This window comes from Homalodisca vitripennis, chromosome 2, assembly GCF_021130785.1.
Source record: "Homalodisca vitripennis isolate AUS2020 chromosome 2, UT_GWSS_2.1, whole genome shotgun sequence".
NCBI classification, from domain to species: Eukaryota; Metazoa; Arthropoda; class Insecta; order Hemiptera; family Cicadellidae; genus Homalodisca; species Homalodisca vitripennis.
Window position 1 is genome coordinate 43,892,609 of NC_060208.1, and position 18,150 is coordinate 43,910,758.

The following is an 18,150-nucleotide window of genomic DNA, read 5'->3' on the forward strand; positions in this document are numbered from 1 at the left end:
TAAAAAAAAAACACACAAAAAAACAATACCAAAAATATCTAAACTCTGGAGTCGTAAATGACCGTGTTTACGTGCGTACGACTTTCAATAGACTCAGTCTTACAGCCGTAAAGCCAGAGTCTGGGACAGTCGCTCAAGGGTCTTATGTAGGCAGTGTGTACGTATACAACATGGCCACATGCCTTGTTGTAACACAGTACCTAACCTTTGCTTGTGGCCGTGTTGTATACACGGTTGTACGTACAAAGTTGGTGGAATCCACCGAAGAGTCAAAAGAAACACTGTTTTCATTCTGAGTCTCTTCAGTCCCCGCAGTAACAGCATCTGAAAACGTAAAGTTCTTTATTACAAGCGTAGTTCTGAAAAAATTAACTCAAAGTATACCAGTACAATATGAAGAAAAAATGAGAGTTTATTTATCATGCCATAACAAGATCAAATAACTGTTATAAAAGGCAAAATTATTTTTTTAGCAGTTTTAACTGAACTTACCTTTTTTAAACGCACAAATAGCCGGGTTGTCGGTGTCACCTTCAATAAAATGAAGTAACTCCTCTTCCCATGGTTTCAAGATAACCTTCTTGTTGCCAGTCTTGTTAGTATCTGCCTTTGACTCCACTCTATTCTTCATATGTTGAATTTTTTTTGAAAATTTTGGCTTGAATCGAGATGCAATCCCAATTCATTATTGATTCGATTTTGAATCTCTTCAATGGCTCTGTTTCTTTTGTTTTTGATACTTGGGATATTACTCTTTTCCAAAATAACTGGATATTCCTTTATAATCGAAATAAAAGAAGCCTGGTTTTCAAGTTGTGGGTTATTCCCTTTATCACAAGCCATCACTTGTTTTGTTGTAACTCGTGAGACAACTAAAACAAACAATGCGAATGTAGATGCTGAATATTAGTGTTATCTGCTCGATATCTGGACAAGTTGCAACATGTCTGTCTAGCACAAGATAGGGAAAGGGAACTGTGAGCACTTGCTCCATTTGCCTGAGCAAGTCCTCTGGCCCAATATTGACTTTTTATTCACATCGAATCAGAGCACTTACTCGTGTTAGAAGGAGTTACTCCTCATTACATGAGCATCTGCTACGGAGCATGTACTCCAACTTTATTCACTTCACCAATTGTCTCATCAATTGTGCACCTGATGAGACAATGATAGTGCCTTTTCACCTAGATTGCACTACATTTTGTATTTAGGTGTCTTAAAGGGAGTATAGTTGAGGATATGTATTTAAATTTGGGGATTTAAAAATATTAATTAAATTAAAGTTTAGTTATAAGTAAAGATACTTCTGCATGCTACTAGCACAAGCTAACAAATTACTAGGCAACGAAACATGAAGGGTACTTTATTTAAGTTGTCTTAGAAAATAGGAAAATATGCCCTAACGCTATTCGGTTTAGCAACCTCATTGTCAATTCCCAATAATTCTTTAAACTTTTGTTATTTGCTAGGTTTTATATTTAAACCCATACTTCCTTTTGAGATTGTTTTGCCTTTTAATACCTAACAAATGAGAGATCAACTGAGTGGTGCTTAAAAGTGACAGTTTTTAGCTGCCCCAAAAGTTACTTATTCCTATGTTGTAAGTAGTTTATTCTGGCTTATAAAATTTTCAATTGGCAGTCATTTTTTACTGGGTTACCTCTAGTTTGCGTTGTTTGTTTTCTTTTATCAGGGGCTTGAAAATGACAGGTCACTTGATGGGGCTTCACATTTAACAACAATTTTGGGCTGCCCCCAAAATCCCCCATTTTGGGTTTGTGAATGAAGCAGTAATTATGCCCAAAAAGTACTTCATAATATAACATACATGTGTGGCGAGTTTAGTTTTCTCGTGTGAGCCGTTACAATATTAGTCGGGGGTCTCCAGACTTTTTATTAACCCTGTATATAATTGCACTATTGTTCACAGCAGTAATTGACCGCTATATTTATAATATTTTATTACATTTATTGTAAAGTTAGTTTATCCAATCTTTTCAGAAAACATTGATTGGTGTATGATGTCAGGAAAACACTCAGGCACTTAATTTAAGAAAAGAACAAAGGAAACAGTAGATGTAGAATCAACAAAAATGAATAAAGGGTCTACAGAGGAAACAGAATCAAGACAACCAACTCCAACCTGAACCTCAAGAATGTCTTTATCATTGCGTTGAAATGGAAATTGACGCTACTGATGCAGCTGAGGAATTACCGTCGGAAGAATCAAGTCCTCGTATGGTTACGATTGACTATATTGATCCAGCCTCTTGGAACACTTTCAAAGTCTTAACCTTACAAACTATTTTAATAGAGCATGGACCTGATATCAAGTAAAAGGCATATTTCCAAAGGGTCTGAATAACACAAAATTTTCTGATTTTCATAACAGAAGAAGGCTTCCGAATGGAAAAGATGTGTACCGAGACTATCTTCAATACTCCAAATCTATCAACAAGGTCTTTTGTTTTTGTTGTAAGGTTTTTTCGTGTAAATGTCTCTTCTTCATTAGGCCAAAGGGGTTATAATGATTTGCACAATATTTCAGCCTTTTTTGAAATGCAAAAAAAACATCAAATGAATACCTTAAAAACTTTGAAACATGGAAAACACTGAAGACAAATCTTAAAAAGAAGTCAACCGTTAACATTGTTCATGATATGAACAATAAATGTACGAGAAGTAAACATTTACTCGCAGATAATTCTATAACAGCTGTTTTCTCTTGTTAGAACTCTTGGTTCCCAAACTTGGCGTTTAGGGGCACAAACGGAAAATTAGATATTCATTACAACGAAAACTTCTTGAAAATCATTGAGTATTTTACATCATCCGATTTTGGATCAAATAATGATGGTTCAGTTGTAAAACTAAAAAAACCTTTCAAGTACTGATTTCATCCTCTGATTGGGAAAAACTCAAACCAATTAAAACTAAATACAAGCGTAAAGAGGTGCCTCAGAGAAATGACTGTGTTACCACCCTACAAATGGGAATCGACTCTTGTGGACCTAATGTGGGATCAACACAAGCTGCCTTGTCCTTACAGTTTCTCAAAGAGCCGTGTTTCGATAGATCCTTCAACAAGAGAACAATATATTAAAATTGAAGCCTGTTGCAATGATTGTGGTGCCGAAGCTACAGGGAGTTTTTAATGAACCTTTACAAGGTAAAGCCGTTTCACTGCAGTGGAGATATGAAGACACAAGAAATATACCTCACAAGAAGAAAATATGGTTTACAGGTGATCAAAGAAAGGAAGTTTTGACAAAACTTTTGCATGGCTCCGCACATGTGTTTCGCTGTGAGCTAGCAAATAAAATCATGGGCAAAAAAGATTTAGAATCGCCTAATTTATTTAACGAAAGTGTGTTGAGAAAAGCAAAACAAGAAGAAAACGATTTAAGCTACAACGTAGTGCACGGGTCAGATCCGGTAGTGTGCCTCGGACTAATGAAACATTCGTATCCACATTGTGGTTCTATTCATGATATTGGGGTCGACAAATTTTTCGTTCATTATCACACAGAAACTCAGATGGAAATTTACAAAAATGTCAGCAGGCATAGTTATACTTCAGTCTCTATAGATGCGACAGGTTCTTTGGTGCAGAAACTTTTAGGATATGATGGACCATCACATCACACTTTTTTGTATGGGGTTGTCTTAAACACACCGTTCCAACAAATACCAATCCTGCAAATGCTTTCCGAAAAACAAAAAAACAGGATGCAAACAGTATAGTTTACTGGCTGAATGAATGGCTTCGGTCAGGTGCACCGATCCCCAATGAAGTCAGTACTGATGACTCGAAAGCATTAAAATTTGCTCCCAGTCGTTGTTTTGAATGAAATAACATCAACGACTATGTTCAAAAATGTTTCGATGTTGTCTGTGGAACCACGTCAAAACTACCTACATGCTACATAAGGCTTGATTTAGCTCACTTTTAAAGGCAGATATAGATTGGAACATGTGGGAAGACAAACTGACTAAAAGGTTGAAAGAATTATACATACATTGCTTAGGAATATTGATTGTGGCTACAACTTTAAGGGAGTTCAGAACTGTTCTGTGTCATATACTCATCTTATCTCTCCCAGAAGAGTGTCATATTGTGGGAGTAATCTTACAGAAGAGTCCTTCGAGTATATAAAAAATAAAACTAAAGGGACTAAAAAATTAGATCAGTGTTTTCAAGACATCATGGCAGGCAGCAAGGATGAAGTAAAGCGCCCAATTAACGATTCAATAGAGCTATGTGATGACTCGAAAGAACTTAATGATAATTCGAAGATTTCCCAGTGGGTTTTTTTCTATTCTAGACGATGTTCAACAAAAGATTCAGAAAAAAGCGGCAGAATTAACCCATATTTTCTACCAGATTTTGCTTTCAGGGTAATAGAATTAAGCAAAACTTTTCCTTTGTGGACCTCTGTGATGAAAGATCACTTAAACTCAAAGAATCTTACTTGCTTGACATCAAACGTTGAAAGTGAATTTAATAATTTAAAAAATAGAATATTAAAAGGGGATGTCCGCCTTCTTCAAGTTCACAAAATGGTTGACAAACACTTAAATTATATTTATGGTTTCTGTAAAATTGTACAAGCAATAAAAGCGAACAATGCAATAAACGAAATCAATATCAAATCTAATCCAGCAAACTCAATGAACAGCTCAATTTGTCACAACTACACAAAACACCCAGATAACATTACACAAACAATTGAACAAAGAGAGCTAGCTGTTAAAGAAACAATAGAAAAAAAAGAAACTGATAGTGATCAAGAGATAGAAGAAGAAACAAAAGAAATGTTGCCAACCAACGATTTAAACTATTTTGAAAATTGGCAAAACAAATGTATTGAAAATACTAAGAAAATTAAAAAGTCCAAATATAGGCTACTCAATCAAATGAAGAATTTGAAACAGCTTTGAGCGGGCAAAACTTGACAGTACCAAAGCAACAACTTATTAGAAACGAAGTTTAAAACCTTTCCTTTGCATAGACCAGAATAAGGTTATGGTCAAAAATAATTGTTCATTTGACTCTATCGTTAGCTGTGTGTCACAGGTAATACAGGTAGACTCATACCGACAGTTTGTAAATTCTTCAGAAAATGTATTGATGAAAACAGCAAAATGTTTAACTGAAAGTGGTGCAAGTAAAGAAACCTACAGATTACGAGCAAAAGCGTTAATCTCAATATTCGAGCCAGAAAACAGACTGCCTAGAATAAACATATGCAATCAAAGAAAGATTATTTATTCATATGAATATGACAGTTGGTCAAATTTAGCAACTATTTTTAAAAAGCTACTACCTATCTTACCAAGTGCAGAGATAGTATCTAAATGTCAAAGTCCATCTTGCGAGGGAAATTCTACTCAGGCGTACGTGTGTGTGGATGTTAATAGTCATGTAATCATTAATGAAGGGATGAAAAGTATACACAAGGCCATATGGAAACCCAAAACCGATAGCGCTGTAGTTAGTGAACAAATTGAAGAGGTTGCTAAAGAAATCTCAGGCCCATGTAAATATCTTTGTGGACATCAAGTAACGAACACGTTTCTAGGGAAGCAACATGTTTTCATAGATACTGACTTCTTGGGCCAGAATATTCCTACACTTGAAGAAGGGTATGAAAATAAGCGACATATTTTGAGAGATATGCCATTACAACACTAAAGTTAGCTGGGAAGCGGTATTCTCTTTTTGGGATTGTCGAGGTATTCTTTTTTTGGGATTGTCGAGGTATTCTCTTTTTGGGATTGTCGAATACCGTCCAGGACATTACGTGGCATACGTCCGTAAAAAGTCTTCAGGATCTTGGAATCTTTACGATGATCTCGCAAATCAAGTAAGAATTCGTAACTAGTTATAACTGAATTATGTTGACTTTAATATTAAGCCTTCATTTGCCATCCCCCACCTTAAACCGTTTTGACAAGTGTTCTATCAATACATTTAACCCTATACTACTCACAAAAAACAAATGCTGTCAGATTTCATTCATTTAAAAGTTCATTTTCATATTACGGCTTCAAATGTATTGTAATACCTATGATCCATGCTGTCTCTATAGCAGTATATTTTAGTCTTTTTGGGCCAAGTCATGGAACAAACCCTAATTCCAGAATTCCATAAAAGGAAACTAATCAACCCTTATGACTAATTCATAGTTTGAAATTTTAAATTTAACTAACTTGATTGCACATTTAGCTATTATTTAGTAGCTAATAATATTTACGTTTTTTGTAAGAAATAACACATATGTGGCTTTACAGGTAGCCAAAAACATTCTGGACACGCAAGAAGTGCTACCCCATCTTCTGTTTTATATAGCCATAAGTCAAATTACACAAACTGGAAAGGATGGATATTTTTAATTACCTGGACAATAAATTAAGCAATTCCTAATTTATGCTGCAAATTGTTCGCTGTACAATATTCAAGTTACGATTAAGTGTTTATTTGTAACTGTATATGTTTTGCCATTTTTTCTATAAATTTAATATATTAATATCTATATTTTATCAAGGTAACAATCTTTTAGGACAGATTTCTTTAGTTTTAATTCTTTATATTGAAAGCGTATACATTAGTACGGATTATGTTTGTCTGTTTGTTTTCTCTTATGTTTATTTTTTTAAGATTATAAACAATGGACCACTGTATATTTACAAATTTAACTTCAAAAACATTCATTATTTTAATGTTAATGCCAAATTTTTAACAGTATTTTATACATTTATAGCTTACGTTTTATATTTTAAGAAATAGTTTTTACGTTATACATCGATAATGTAAAAAAATGGTTTTTAAGTTATCGTTTTTACTATATTAGATTTGTTTCTTAAAATTGGTATCATGTATCATAATGCAGTACATTTCCAAAAAAATGTTCACTATAAACAATAAAGCGGTAATTTTGAACACTTCTCATTATTATTGTCCTTTTTACTAAAATTGGATATTAAAACAAGTATGATTGACAACATAATATAGTGGGATCAATTTTCCCTACAATTATATGTTTAAACTTTATATCATAAATATTCTATTAATGTATGGATTCATTTGTATAATTTATTATGGTACAGTCTGATACGATTCATTAATTTGTTCCTATTCTTTATAATGAAAACCATATTGTGTATGTAATATTATGAATTATTCATTAAAATTGTTGGATGCAAAAACACATGATACTTTATGATCGTACAGTATGATATGATTCATTATTTTGTTCTTTAGTTGTATTCTTCATATTGAAATTCGCACCATGTATAGTAATATTATGAAATACTCATTAAAATTATGTTAGGAAAAAACCCACATGATAATTTATTACGGTACAGTATAATATATGATTTATTATTTTGTTAGTTTTCATTTTTGTATTCTATATATTGAAAATCTTACAGTGTATAGTAATATTAATAATATTCATTAAAATTATGTTGGATAAAAAAAAAATGTTAAATTAATTATTCCTTATACCAAAGGTAATGGAGTTGAAGTTATTGTTGTCAACCAACACTATACACAAACGAAATGCGTGACTAAACAAAAGGTGACAATTAGTTTTTTTTACAAATTTTTAGAATAGATACCGCAAGCACCGTTGTAGACCACGTAACTGTAACTGGTACGAAGCTACGCGCCCACTACACAATTTCGCAAAATAGTGCCAAACAAAAGCTAAAAATAGCTAAAGAAGCCTGAACAAATACTAAACATGCCAGCTGGTCCAAACTCCGAATTGTCTTGTCGTTGCGGCGGCGCCGACTGAAAACGGTAGTCAAGGAAAGTACCCACTTATAGCGATAAAGATAAGCAACCTTGCGCCCGGTGTCCAGTCCAGCCAGTCACTGTTTCTCCGCAAGTATGAATACGTTACCGCTTGCTAGTGAGTGCGACAGTAAAGAACAGGCAGTACGGTTTTTGCAATTGAGAGGTGTTTTGCACAACCCGATGTTGTGTACTATTAAACATAACATGACATTACGGCTCAGTGTCACTCAAGACTGTCGGTCGTGTTCCACACGCGAGTGTCGGGAATACAAACCTGTACGAGCGGATACTTTTTTATCAGGATCTTGTCTTGAGTACAAAACTATAATTCTATTCATAAATTGTTGGAGCAAGAAATATACTTCTGTGAAGTTTTGTGATAACGAACTACACATGTACCATAATACAGTTGTAGATTGGAACATGTATATGCGGGAGGTCTGTGAGTACACTTTAATGACCAACAATGTTATTATTGGGGGTCCTAATACTACCGTTGAGATTAATGAAAGTTGCTTCAGTAAAAGAAAGGTTTGTTACAAACCTCCATGTTTTTCCACATTCAACTTCATTTTTCTCCAGCTATTTGAAACAGAAATAAATACTTTTTTATGTTAAATAGTAGCTTATTAAATGGACAAGTTTTTGTGAAATTTGACAATTGAATCTCATTTAAATTCGCTCAGAATATTGGTTTGATTTTTTTTATAACAGAGGTATCCTAGGTTGCATTTTGTCCAATATTACAAAGCTACTTATGCGAGTATATGTGGCGCAAAAAATATCGACCCGAAAACCTTTTTGAAAAAATGTTGGAGCACATCTCCCACTTCATGCCACCCCAATAATCATAAATCATAGACAACTTTTAAATATGGTGTGTCTTTAATTTTAAAGTTTTAAAGTTTAAGTTTTTTGCTATAGCTAAGGGTTTCTTTAAAATTTCATAAATATATATTGAGTTACTTATGTCGGGCTTGTTTCTCCTTTCTGTTTAATTATGTAATGTATTTTCCACAATTTGGTGGTTAATACAAATCATCATACAAATACATACAAATCATGAATACAAAATTTGGTGGTGGCCTCTGGTGGTGAATTAACGGAATTATAAGTATAAAAATTAGTGGTGGTGAATTAACGGGAAAGGACCCAAAAAGCATATTGAAGCTCTTGTATGTAAAGTGCATCCACTGATCTAAATTTTGATTTATAAATTAGGAAGTTGTTAATAGAATAAATTAAAATACAATGACAAAATTGCATTTATAAATTTTCAGTGTTGTTTTTTTGGAAAAGTAATCACTGGATTCCCTAGACAGTACTTTAACGAGTAAAATGAAAAAACATCGAATCCGATTAAAAATAAGGTTAGGACGACGTTTTGAAATTAAGAGGGGTAGGCCTACTCCAGAAGGAAAAATGTTTAAAATAAGCAATTTAAGCCCTATTACTCTACTTTCAGTACTGACATCAAGGCGTGACCTTGGACTAGTTCCGCTCTATCTGACTAGCCGCAGCTAGCAGGTGAGGGTGTCGGGACGAGCTCCTCACGTGTGAGTTTAATGGGGCGATCAACCGAGGCGGAGAGAAAGAGTGGGGATGGAGGGGCCCCTCCTGCCAACTACAGATAGCCCGTGTATTAGAATAGTGGAATGAGCAGTCCGCGCGTTCTCGCTCTGTACTCCTCTGAATTTAATTTAGTTCAGTACCTGGCAAAACCTATTAAAATGTATCACTGTATTTTCAAACCCCTTTCCGTAGTTTAGTACAGCATACATACAGGGAGCGGCAAAATGATCTGACGGTTTTCGCTGCCGCGCTGTCAAGCGAGTGACTGGTGGGGGGTGGTGGGGATAGGGGCGTGGCAGAGCCTACGTGCGGACATTTTTATTAGCCATGGAGCGGTGGACGGCTGAGCACCGTGCGTTCGTTGTGGAAGCATTTTTTAAAAGTGGCGATAGTGTTGATGCTGTTCAGCGGCAGTTCCGCAGACGTTTTAATGTGGCTCCAAGAGGGAAAGTGCCAACTCGAAACACCATTTTGCTGTGGGTGGGTAACTTTAGAGCTACCGGTTCAGCTTTAAAACGAAAATCAACAGGCCATCCAAGGTCAGCCCGGACGCCAGAGAACGTGGAGAGAGTGAGAGGAGCTGTGGAAGCCAGTCCTCGGCGGCCTGCACGTAAACAAGCTGCAGCTCTGCAGATGTCTGACCGCTCGGTAAGAAGAATATTAAGGTATGACCTGCACTTTCATCCGTACAAAATGGCTATCGTGCAACAGTTGAAGCCCAGTGATTATGCAAAACGCATTGAATTTTCAGAGCAAATGATTGATTTGCTTACAGATGAATAAATTCTCATTATGAGCGACGAAGCTCATTTTCATTTGAATGGTTATGTTAACAAACAGAATTTCCGATATTGGTCAGAAAACAATCCAGAAGAACTGCATGAACGACCTCTTCACAGTTCCAAAGTCACTGTGTAATGTGGCGTAACAAAAAATTGTGTTATAGGCCCATACTTTTTTGAAGAGAACGGTCTAAATGTAACCGTCAATTCACAACGATACGTGACTATGTTGAAAAACTTCCTGATCCACGAAATACGCATAAATCGCTTCAACCGCCACAGAATTTGGTTCCAGCAGGATGGGGCAACTGCCCACACAGCCAATGTGGTAATAAACTTCTTAAGAAGCAAGTTTCGTGGCCGAGAAATCTCGCGTTTCGGGGACATTGCGTTGCCACCCTCGCTCCCCGGATCTCAGCATCTGTGACTTCTTCTTGTGGGGACTGCTGAAATCTAGAGTATACACAAACAAACCCCGTACATTGGATGAACTGAAGGAAACCATACGCTAAGAAATAGCCAACCTCTCTCCTGAAATGTTAGGGAAAGTGTTTGACAATTTCAGTGCAAGATTGGAAGAATGCATCGCCAAAGACGGACATCATTTGAAATACGTTATATTCAAATCTTAAACGTATCAACTCGCCCTTTTTTGGTTATTTTTATAAATGTTCATAAATACCAATCTGAAATCTGCAATAAAACACTTTGTACCACTTTAAACGTTTGAGTTGTTTACATTATAAAACCGTCAGATCATTTTGCGGCTCCCTGTATATTTAAATTACATTTTCAAAGCTGGATGTTGCAGGATGCAGCACAATTAAATTGCAGGCAATCAATGTGACAAGCCTCTTAAAATGTACCACTGTGTTTTTAGCTTCTACTCTGAATTAAACGCATTTCAGTAATTTGGTACAACAACATGTATATATATATATATATATATATATATATATATATATATATATATATATATTATATATTACATTTTCAAAGCTGGATGCTGCGCAATTAAATTTATTTCATTAAACCTTGATTTTACAACGTAATTAATGGCAGGCAATTACTCTTGTCTACATACAATTAAACCAAAATACAACGGAGTATCGAAAGACCAAAAAAGACGTAAGGAAGTCTAACGAAACAAAGTAACCTCGTTACATTCAGTAGCGTAGCTATAAAACATTTGAGGGTGGATTAAACATTCAGGAGGATTAAAAAGAGCCCTACTTAGCATAGTAGTTAAAGAATGATCTTCAGGGTCTCCAAAAACAAATGTTAACTACATTAGATGCAATGGCCACTACTGCGCAGATACCAGTTAAGTCCAATCACTTTATGGCCAGTTTTAATTAAACCACTATTTATTGTTTAGTAGTAAAATTTAAATTGAATTACATTTAAAACAAGAAATAGCAGCTCAAAACTATGCCACGAAAAATTCTGTCAAATTTATCGAATTTATGTTTTAGGAAGAAGAGTGTAACAGAAGGCAACCAGGCAATACCAATATTACCAAACAGAGAAGTTATTTTTCCACGAAAAAGAACAAAAAATCCTCGCAGAGAGGCCTCACAGAGGAGAAAAAGTTAGAGATTTGCCTAGACTTAAGCCTTCTGAGTGACAATGGCAGAGTTCAAAATAAATTTGTGTAATTATAATTGTATCATAAATCTGTATATTCGTAGCATTAGAGATCAGTATGACTAAATTATTTTCATCATCTGTATTACATAAATATTTCTGTAATATAAGTGTAATATTTCTTACATAAATATAAGTGTTTAAAATTGTAAACCAAAAATATACTCATATATGATCTTAAACTGAATTTGTCAGTTACAGTAATATAATATAATTAGGAAAATTTTGTATTTATTAATGATGTAACGTGCTATGTTAGGTATTTAAGTCAGGTAGTTGTCATTGATTTTGTCATATTTCTATAATTATGTTTTTGGTTGAATATTTACTCACAAGTTTCTTTTTTAATACCCTTAGTTTATTACAGCTATTACATAACTCTTATTACAGATTTTGTAGCATAATTATTAATTTATTTACTACCAATTAAGGACTCCACATTATAATATGTTGCTTTTGCCCTATTAATTTGAATATATTCCAATAGCACAAAAAGATTATGACATTTTATCCGTTGTGCACCATCTCACATTTTATAAAGTGTCTTTGGAGTTATAAAGAAAGTTCAATAAATATATAATTAATTCGATATAATTTCTATGTTTTGCAGATATGTTCGGATATAAAACGACTCATTAATTCGGATATAAAATGACTCATTAATTCGGATATAAAACGACTCATTAATTCAGATATAAAACGACTCATTAATTCGTAAGATAATAGAAATCAGAACCGTTCCGAACTGAGGTCGCTATCAGCCGCATGTACAAGGTTTGTCAGGAATTTTCGGGATTTATCGGTACTGCTCGGCTCTGCCCCCACTCTTTCTCTCCTCCTGGCTTGAAGCCGGTTGATCGCCCCATTAAAACTCAGGCGTGAGGAGCTCGTACTGTGACCGGCCAGGCCCGGCCACGAGCTCCTCATGCAGTGGAAGAATGGGACGATCAAGCCAGGCGGAGAGAAAGAGTGGGGGCAGAGCCGAGCCTATCCGGCGTTGCGTCGATCGGCTCTTGGAGCGACTGTGCCGGGTGTGGACCGAGTCGGTCCGGTCGCAGTGGGCGCCGTGATTGACTCAACCCAAGCCTGTCGCGCTAGGAATGCCACAGGGGGCCTTATATTAATATTTATTAAAGATCTTTTAACGCAGAATGTACATTGACAAATTAAAGTGTTGCCACAATGTTGCAATTTTGTATTCTGACAAAAAATTTCAGATTTTTGATAAATTAAATTAGATCTTATTTCTATTTGAAATCCGTGTAATATAAATTAAATTGTAGGTTAACGTAGGTAAATCCAAGTTTGTTAATTTTGATCTCGGAGGTTTCACTTTCCGACATACTCTAAAATATCATAATTCAAATTGTAATTCTGTAATTATGCAAACTCAAACGGTCAAATAATAGGACTTGTTCTAATTTAAAATATCTAGGATTAATTTTGGATGAAAAACTCTCTTGTGATTAACAAATTTGAACAATGCACAACAAAATGTTTTATTACATATGAGATCGATGAGATCAGACATTGCTTCGTAATATATAATTTGCACTTATTCAGTCCAAAATACAATATGGCTTGATATCTTAAGAGATATCTCTTACTTAAGAGATAATCTTAAGTACAGTACTTAAGATTATCTAATCGAAAGAATACTAGTAACACAAATACATTCGTATTGCTCTGAACAAAAATATAATTAAGAGATCTAAATTATATACAAGTTTTGCGATCTAAAAATATTTCCCATACAACATATTTTTGTGTAAAAAGTTTTGAGCACGTAAAACATACGAGCTGAGATAACATTACGGCAAAGATTAACCCTTTCCAATCTGTTGGCCAGCTGTGCTGGACAATGTAAATACTTAGTCAGCTTGACGTTGTTATGACATAATTTGTCTTCTGTAGTCCGACGGCCAGCTCTGCTGGCCACCGCCATGACACCGTCACGTCGGCAATGCGATCACTTGTTTTGTCCCCGGCGGCCCGTTGTCCACCACTGCTGGACAAGTACGTTTTCCCAATACTGTCTGATGGCCAGCATAGGTGGACATTTTTTATAATTTTGTTGTTATTTACTCTTATGTCTGGGTAGTGCTGCGATCTATTGGAACTCTTAGAAACTATATTAAATTTGCTTCTGTTGCGTTGGTACTGTGCTTCCGCTTGTTTCCTTCACTGTGTCAAATGTAAAAGACACGTGCTCTCACTCTTGTTTTGTTATCCTTTCACATCTTTGTGTCGTCGAGTTTTTTGATATATTTAGTCTAAAATACACGCGAGTTTTGTAATATAAATATCTTATATTGAAATAGTGCAGTAATTTTAAGTATGAATAAGTGTGTTTAATGTAAATAAATGTAAATATTAGGCCTATAAGTGTTGTGTTGTTTTTTTATTCTGAGACAGTATATTGATTTGTAAATAAGTTATTATATTGAAACTATTCATTTACTAATATGAGCAATAATATTGCTGACAATTCTGATGACATTCGAACTGCTTTGGACTGGGAAAATAATGGTTGTACTAGTGATTCTGATCACGAAAGTGACATCAATTCTAATATTGAAGAAGTGTTTGAACAAGAACTTGTAGATGAATTGGGTGATATTAGTGACATTTTTGATTGTGTAAATAGTGATAGACATGTTGACAATGCAGCAGAATGTTTAATACAACAACCCAATGAATCTATAGAAGATGATGTGTTGACCGACAATCAAGATGAAGGAGACCAAGTCCAGGATGAAGAACAAGCTGAGGTAGGTGGAGGCAGTGATCAACAGGATGAAGGTGACGAGGAAGAGGATAAGGATGGCTGGAGGGAATGGACAGCAAATGATGTAAGTTTTGACCAATTTACTTATACTAACACTCCAGGCTTCAAGCCACCTACAGGTTCAATGCCTACAACTGAGATGGAATACTTCCAATTATTTTTTACGGACGAATTGTTAACTGAAATAATGAATGAGACAAATCGTTATGCAAGGGAGAAAATACTTAAAAATACCCCTTTAAGAAAAAATTCAATTTGGTGGACCTGGAAGGACGTTACTCTTCCAGAACTAAAGGCCTTTCTGGGAGTACTCATTAATATGGGGTTAAATCCCAAACCTGAATTACAAGATTACTTCTCTGATGACTACATCGATTTTCAGCCCTTTTTTAAAAATACCTTCTCCAAAAACAGATTCAGGCAGATATTCTGGAATCTGCACATTAGTCCCCCAATGACTGGTCCAGTAGTAGGTACCATTACACGGTCAGGGAAAGTCCGTCGAGTAGTCTCATATTTGGATAAGAAGTTCAGGAAATTCTATGTTCCTGAACATAACGTCAGCATAGATGAGAGCACAGTAGCTTTCAAAGGCCGAGTACATTTCAAAGTATACAATAAAGACAAGCCCAACAAATGGGGGGTTAAGATCTTTGTAATGTCCGAATCAAAGTCAGGGTATATTTTAGCTTTAGAGCCCTATTTAGGAAAATATACCACTGTTAACATGCCCCGAGCAGATCTAGGTGTTACAAGTAGGATTGTATTGCACTTAGTCCAAAAACTGGAGCAAGACTATGGCACATGTGAAGGTTTACATATTTACACAGACAGGTTCTATACTAATTTACAGTTAGCCTCAGAACTTTATAACAAAAAAAATCCACATCACTGGTACTATCATGCGCAATAGAAAAGGATTACCACGTCAAATAAGGCAAATGAGAAAGGTTAACCACTCAAAAGTAAATAAACACAAACAGGTAAGACCACTAATTAAACTTAAGAAAGGAGACATAAAGGCCTATCGTAAAGAGAATAAGTTTTCTGTATTAATTTGGAAAGACGTTAATGAAGTGACCATGCTGTCTACTCTCTATGATGCATCAACTCAGACTGTGAGGAGAATACAAAAGGGCAATATTGTAGAGAATGTATTAAAACCTACTGTGATCTGTATGTATAATGAACATATGGGTGGTGTGGATCTAACCGATCAGTACATATCCTCATATGCATTCATTAGAAAGACCATCAAGTGGTGGCGTAAGATATTTTTTTTGGCTGCTCGAAACCGGCATAGTCAATTCGTTGATCTTATTTAACATCAACAAGCCAAAAAAAGAACAAGTGCAACAAAGACAATTTAGGAAGAAACTTGTCAAACAATTAACAGCAGCAGTAAAAAACAACAACAAACGCAGCCCATCAGACATAATAGAAGAAAAACGATTAGACGGCACACTCCACTTGATGTACCCACTTGAAAATAGACAAACAAAAGACTGTGCAGTGACAGGAACACACCAGGAGCTAGAAAACGTACCAAATTCTTTTGTAAAACTTGTCAAAACAAGCCTGGACTATGTGCCAGAATGTGCTTTGAGATATATCACACTAAAAAATTTTTTTAAATTAATTTCTATTCAAAATTGCCAAAAGAAAATGTACAAATTTTTTCCAACTTTTTTAACTAGTTTTTTAACATTAATTATAAATGTATGTACTTATTTTATTTTATTCTAAATACTTATATTGTAAAGCCTGGGACTTTAATTTTATAAGTCAATTACATTATTGTCATTTAAAACCCACTTGTCCTTTTAATTTTTAAAAACCCCTTACCTTGTCCTCAATACGAGGTAAGTATGAAAATAGGCTCACACCTGGCTGGGTGCAATGGCATTGTTTGTTCAGAGCTGACTGCGCGGCAGCCATGGCCAGCACAGCTGGCCAATAGACTGGGGAGGACAAACCCATGTGGAATGTCACCGACCTAGCTGATAAATGGCTGCGGCCAGCACAGCTGGCCAACAGACCCGAGAGGACATTATTTCTAAAAACACAATACAGATCGGAAAGGGTTAATCCGTACTTCCCACAAAATGGCGACGGCCAGTAGAGCTGGCCATACGAACTCAAGGAACAAATTATAAATACTGCCTTCTAGTGCATAGGGTTAACATGACTTATCACTTAGGTATCTCAATACGAAATGTTAACGATATTTCAATCTTAATATTTCTGATTCAAATTAACGAAATTAAGTTACCCAACTCGAGAATATCACAGTCGACACAAGAGAGCGAACTTCTTCAGTACTCACCACAGATAAGTTGATAAATAAATTTATCAGCGCCTTATCACCCGCTTTCCGCTCATCTGTTGCAGCCAGTGTTGCCAATCAGGTTCCTAGCAATTACCCTTTTTTAACCTCAGTATAATTGTTTTTTACAAGTGAAAATCAAACGTATTGAGAACAGTTCATATAATGAAGTGTATAGATCCATGAATATTGTCTGCAGATCCAGTATCCCGTAAACGTGATGTTTTATTATTACGCTCTGTTTTAGCCAGGCACTGTGGTTCACTTGAATAGTATATATATATATATATATATATATATATATATATATATATATATATATATATATATATATATATATATATGTGTGTGTGTGTGTGTGTGTGTGTGTGTGTTGTGTGTGTGTGTGTGTGTGTGTGTGTGTGTGTGTGTGTGTGTGTGTGTGTGTGTGTGTTAACAGAAAGAAACAAAGAACAAAGTTATTAGATTAAAATCATATTTTAAACCTATGCACATTTTATGACATTTATATATTTTTATAACATGATATTGTGTTCACTGTCAAATTGTTCTCAGCATTTTGTTAGAAGGCTCGAAACCAACACAACCATTCTTGTTTTTTTTCGAATTGCCTTCCTAATTACCTTCAGAGTAACAACTGTTGATGTTTTGTGTGCTGTTTTACAGTGTTTGTGTTCACTAAACACTCTTTCAACAGTTACATTAGAAAAAGCACTAATAATAGTTTTAGAATTTATTTAAAATTTGTATCCAATTGAATCCAATTCTAATTCTGTATAATCAATCAATGAATGTTATTTCCATTCAGTGTCTAAACTTTAATGATTGACTTTTAGCACAGTAAATCTGTTCATTACTGAGGACAAACTTTTAATTTCAAAGTCCTGAGCTACTTTTGGTTGTAAAATGGCAATCATCTAAAAAAGTAGATCCCTTAAACAAAATCTCTGTTTTATGTTGCTAACCAACTCAATACAAAAAAACAAACACGAGACTTGAAACATATTTTGAGAGACTACGGTGTGTAGAGTTTCTGTCAATTTTTATTTTCATAGCTGTTGAATAAGATCAGTGCACTTTCTAAAGAATGTAAACAAGAAGAGCTTCTTGTACTTTACTGGTTTCCAAATGGGGATTTTAGAACTAAAACCACAGAGAACCAAAAATTCCGTAAAACCCACTACTAAACTAACTTTATAACCTATTAAAGTAACCACATTCAATCTGTTCA

At 35.0% G+C, this 18,150-nt stretch overlaps 1 protein-coding gene across 3 annotated transcripts in view; it reads right to left on the reverse strand.

Annotated features, from left to right (window-relative positions):
• Positions 1 to 17,037, reverse strand: part of LOC124353864 (polyubiquitin-like) — a 43,316-nt gene extending 26,279 nt beyond the window's left edge. The window contains exon 1 of one of the 3 annotated variants that reach the window (XM_046803895.1): positions 16,920 to 17,037. Coding sequence is in view for 1 of the 3 variants with exons in the window: in XM_046803893.1 (XP_046659849.1) it covers positions 16,439 to 16,573 (135 nt within the window). In the remaining 2 variants the exon portion in view is untranslated. Of the gene's footprint in view, positions 1 to 16,438; positions 16,795 to 16,870 lie in introns of those variants that run through there. The other 2 variants (XM_046803894.1, XM_046803893.1) reach the window with 2 other exon arrangements.
• Between the last annotated feature and the right edge of the window lie 1,113 nt (positions 17,038 to 18,150).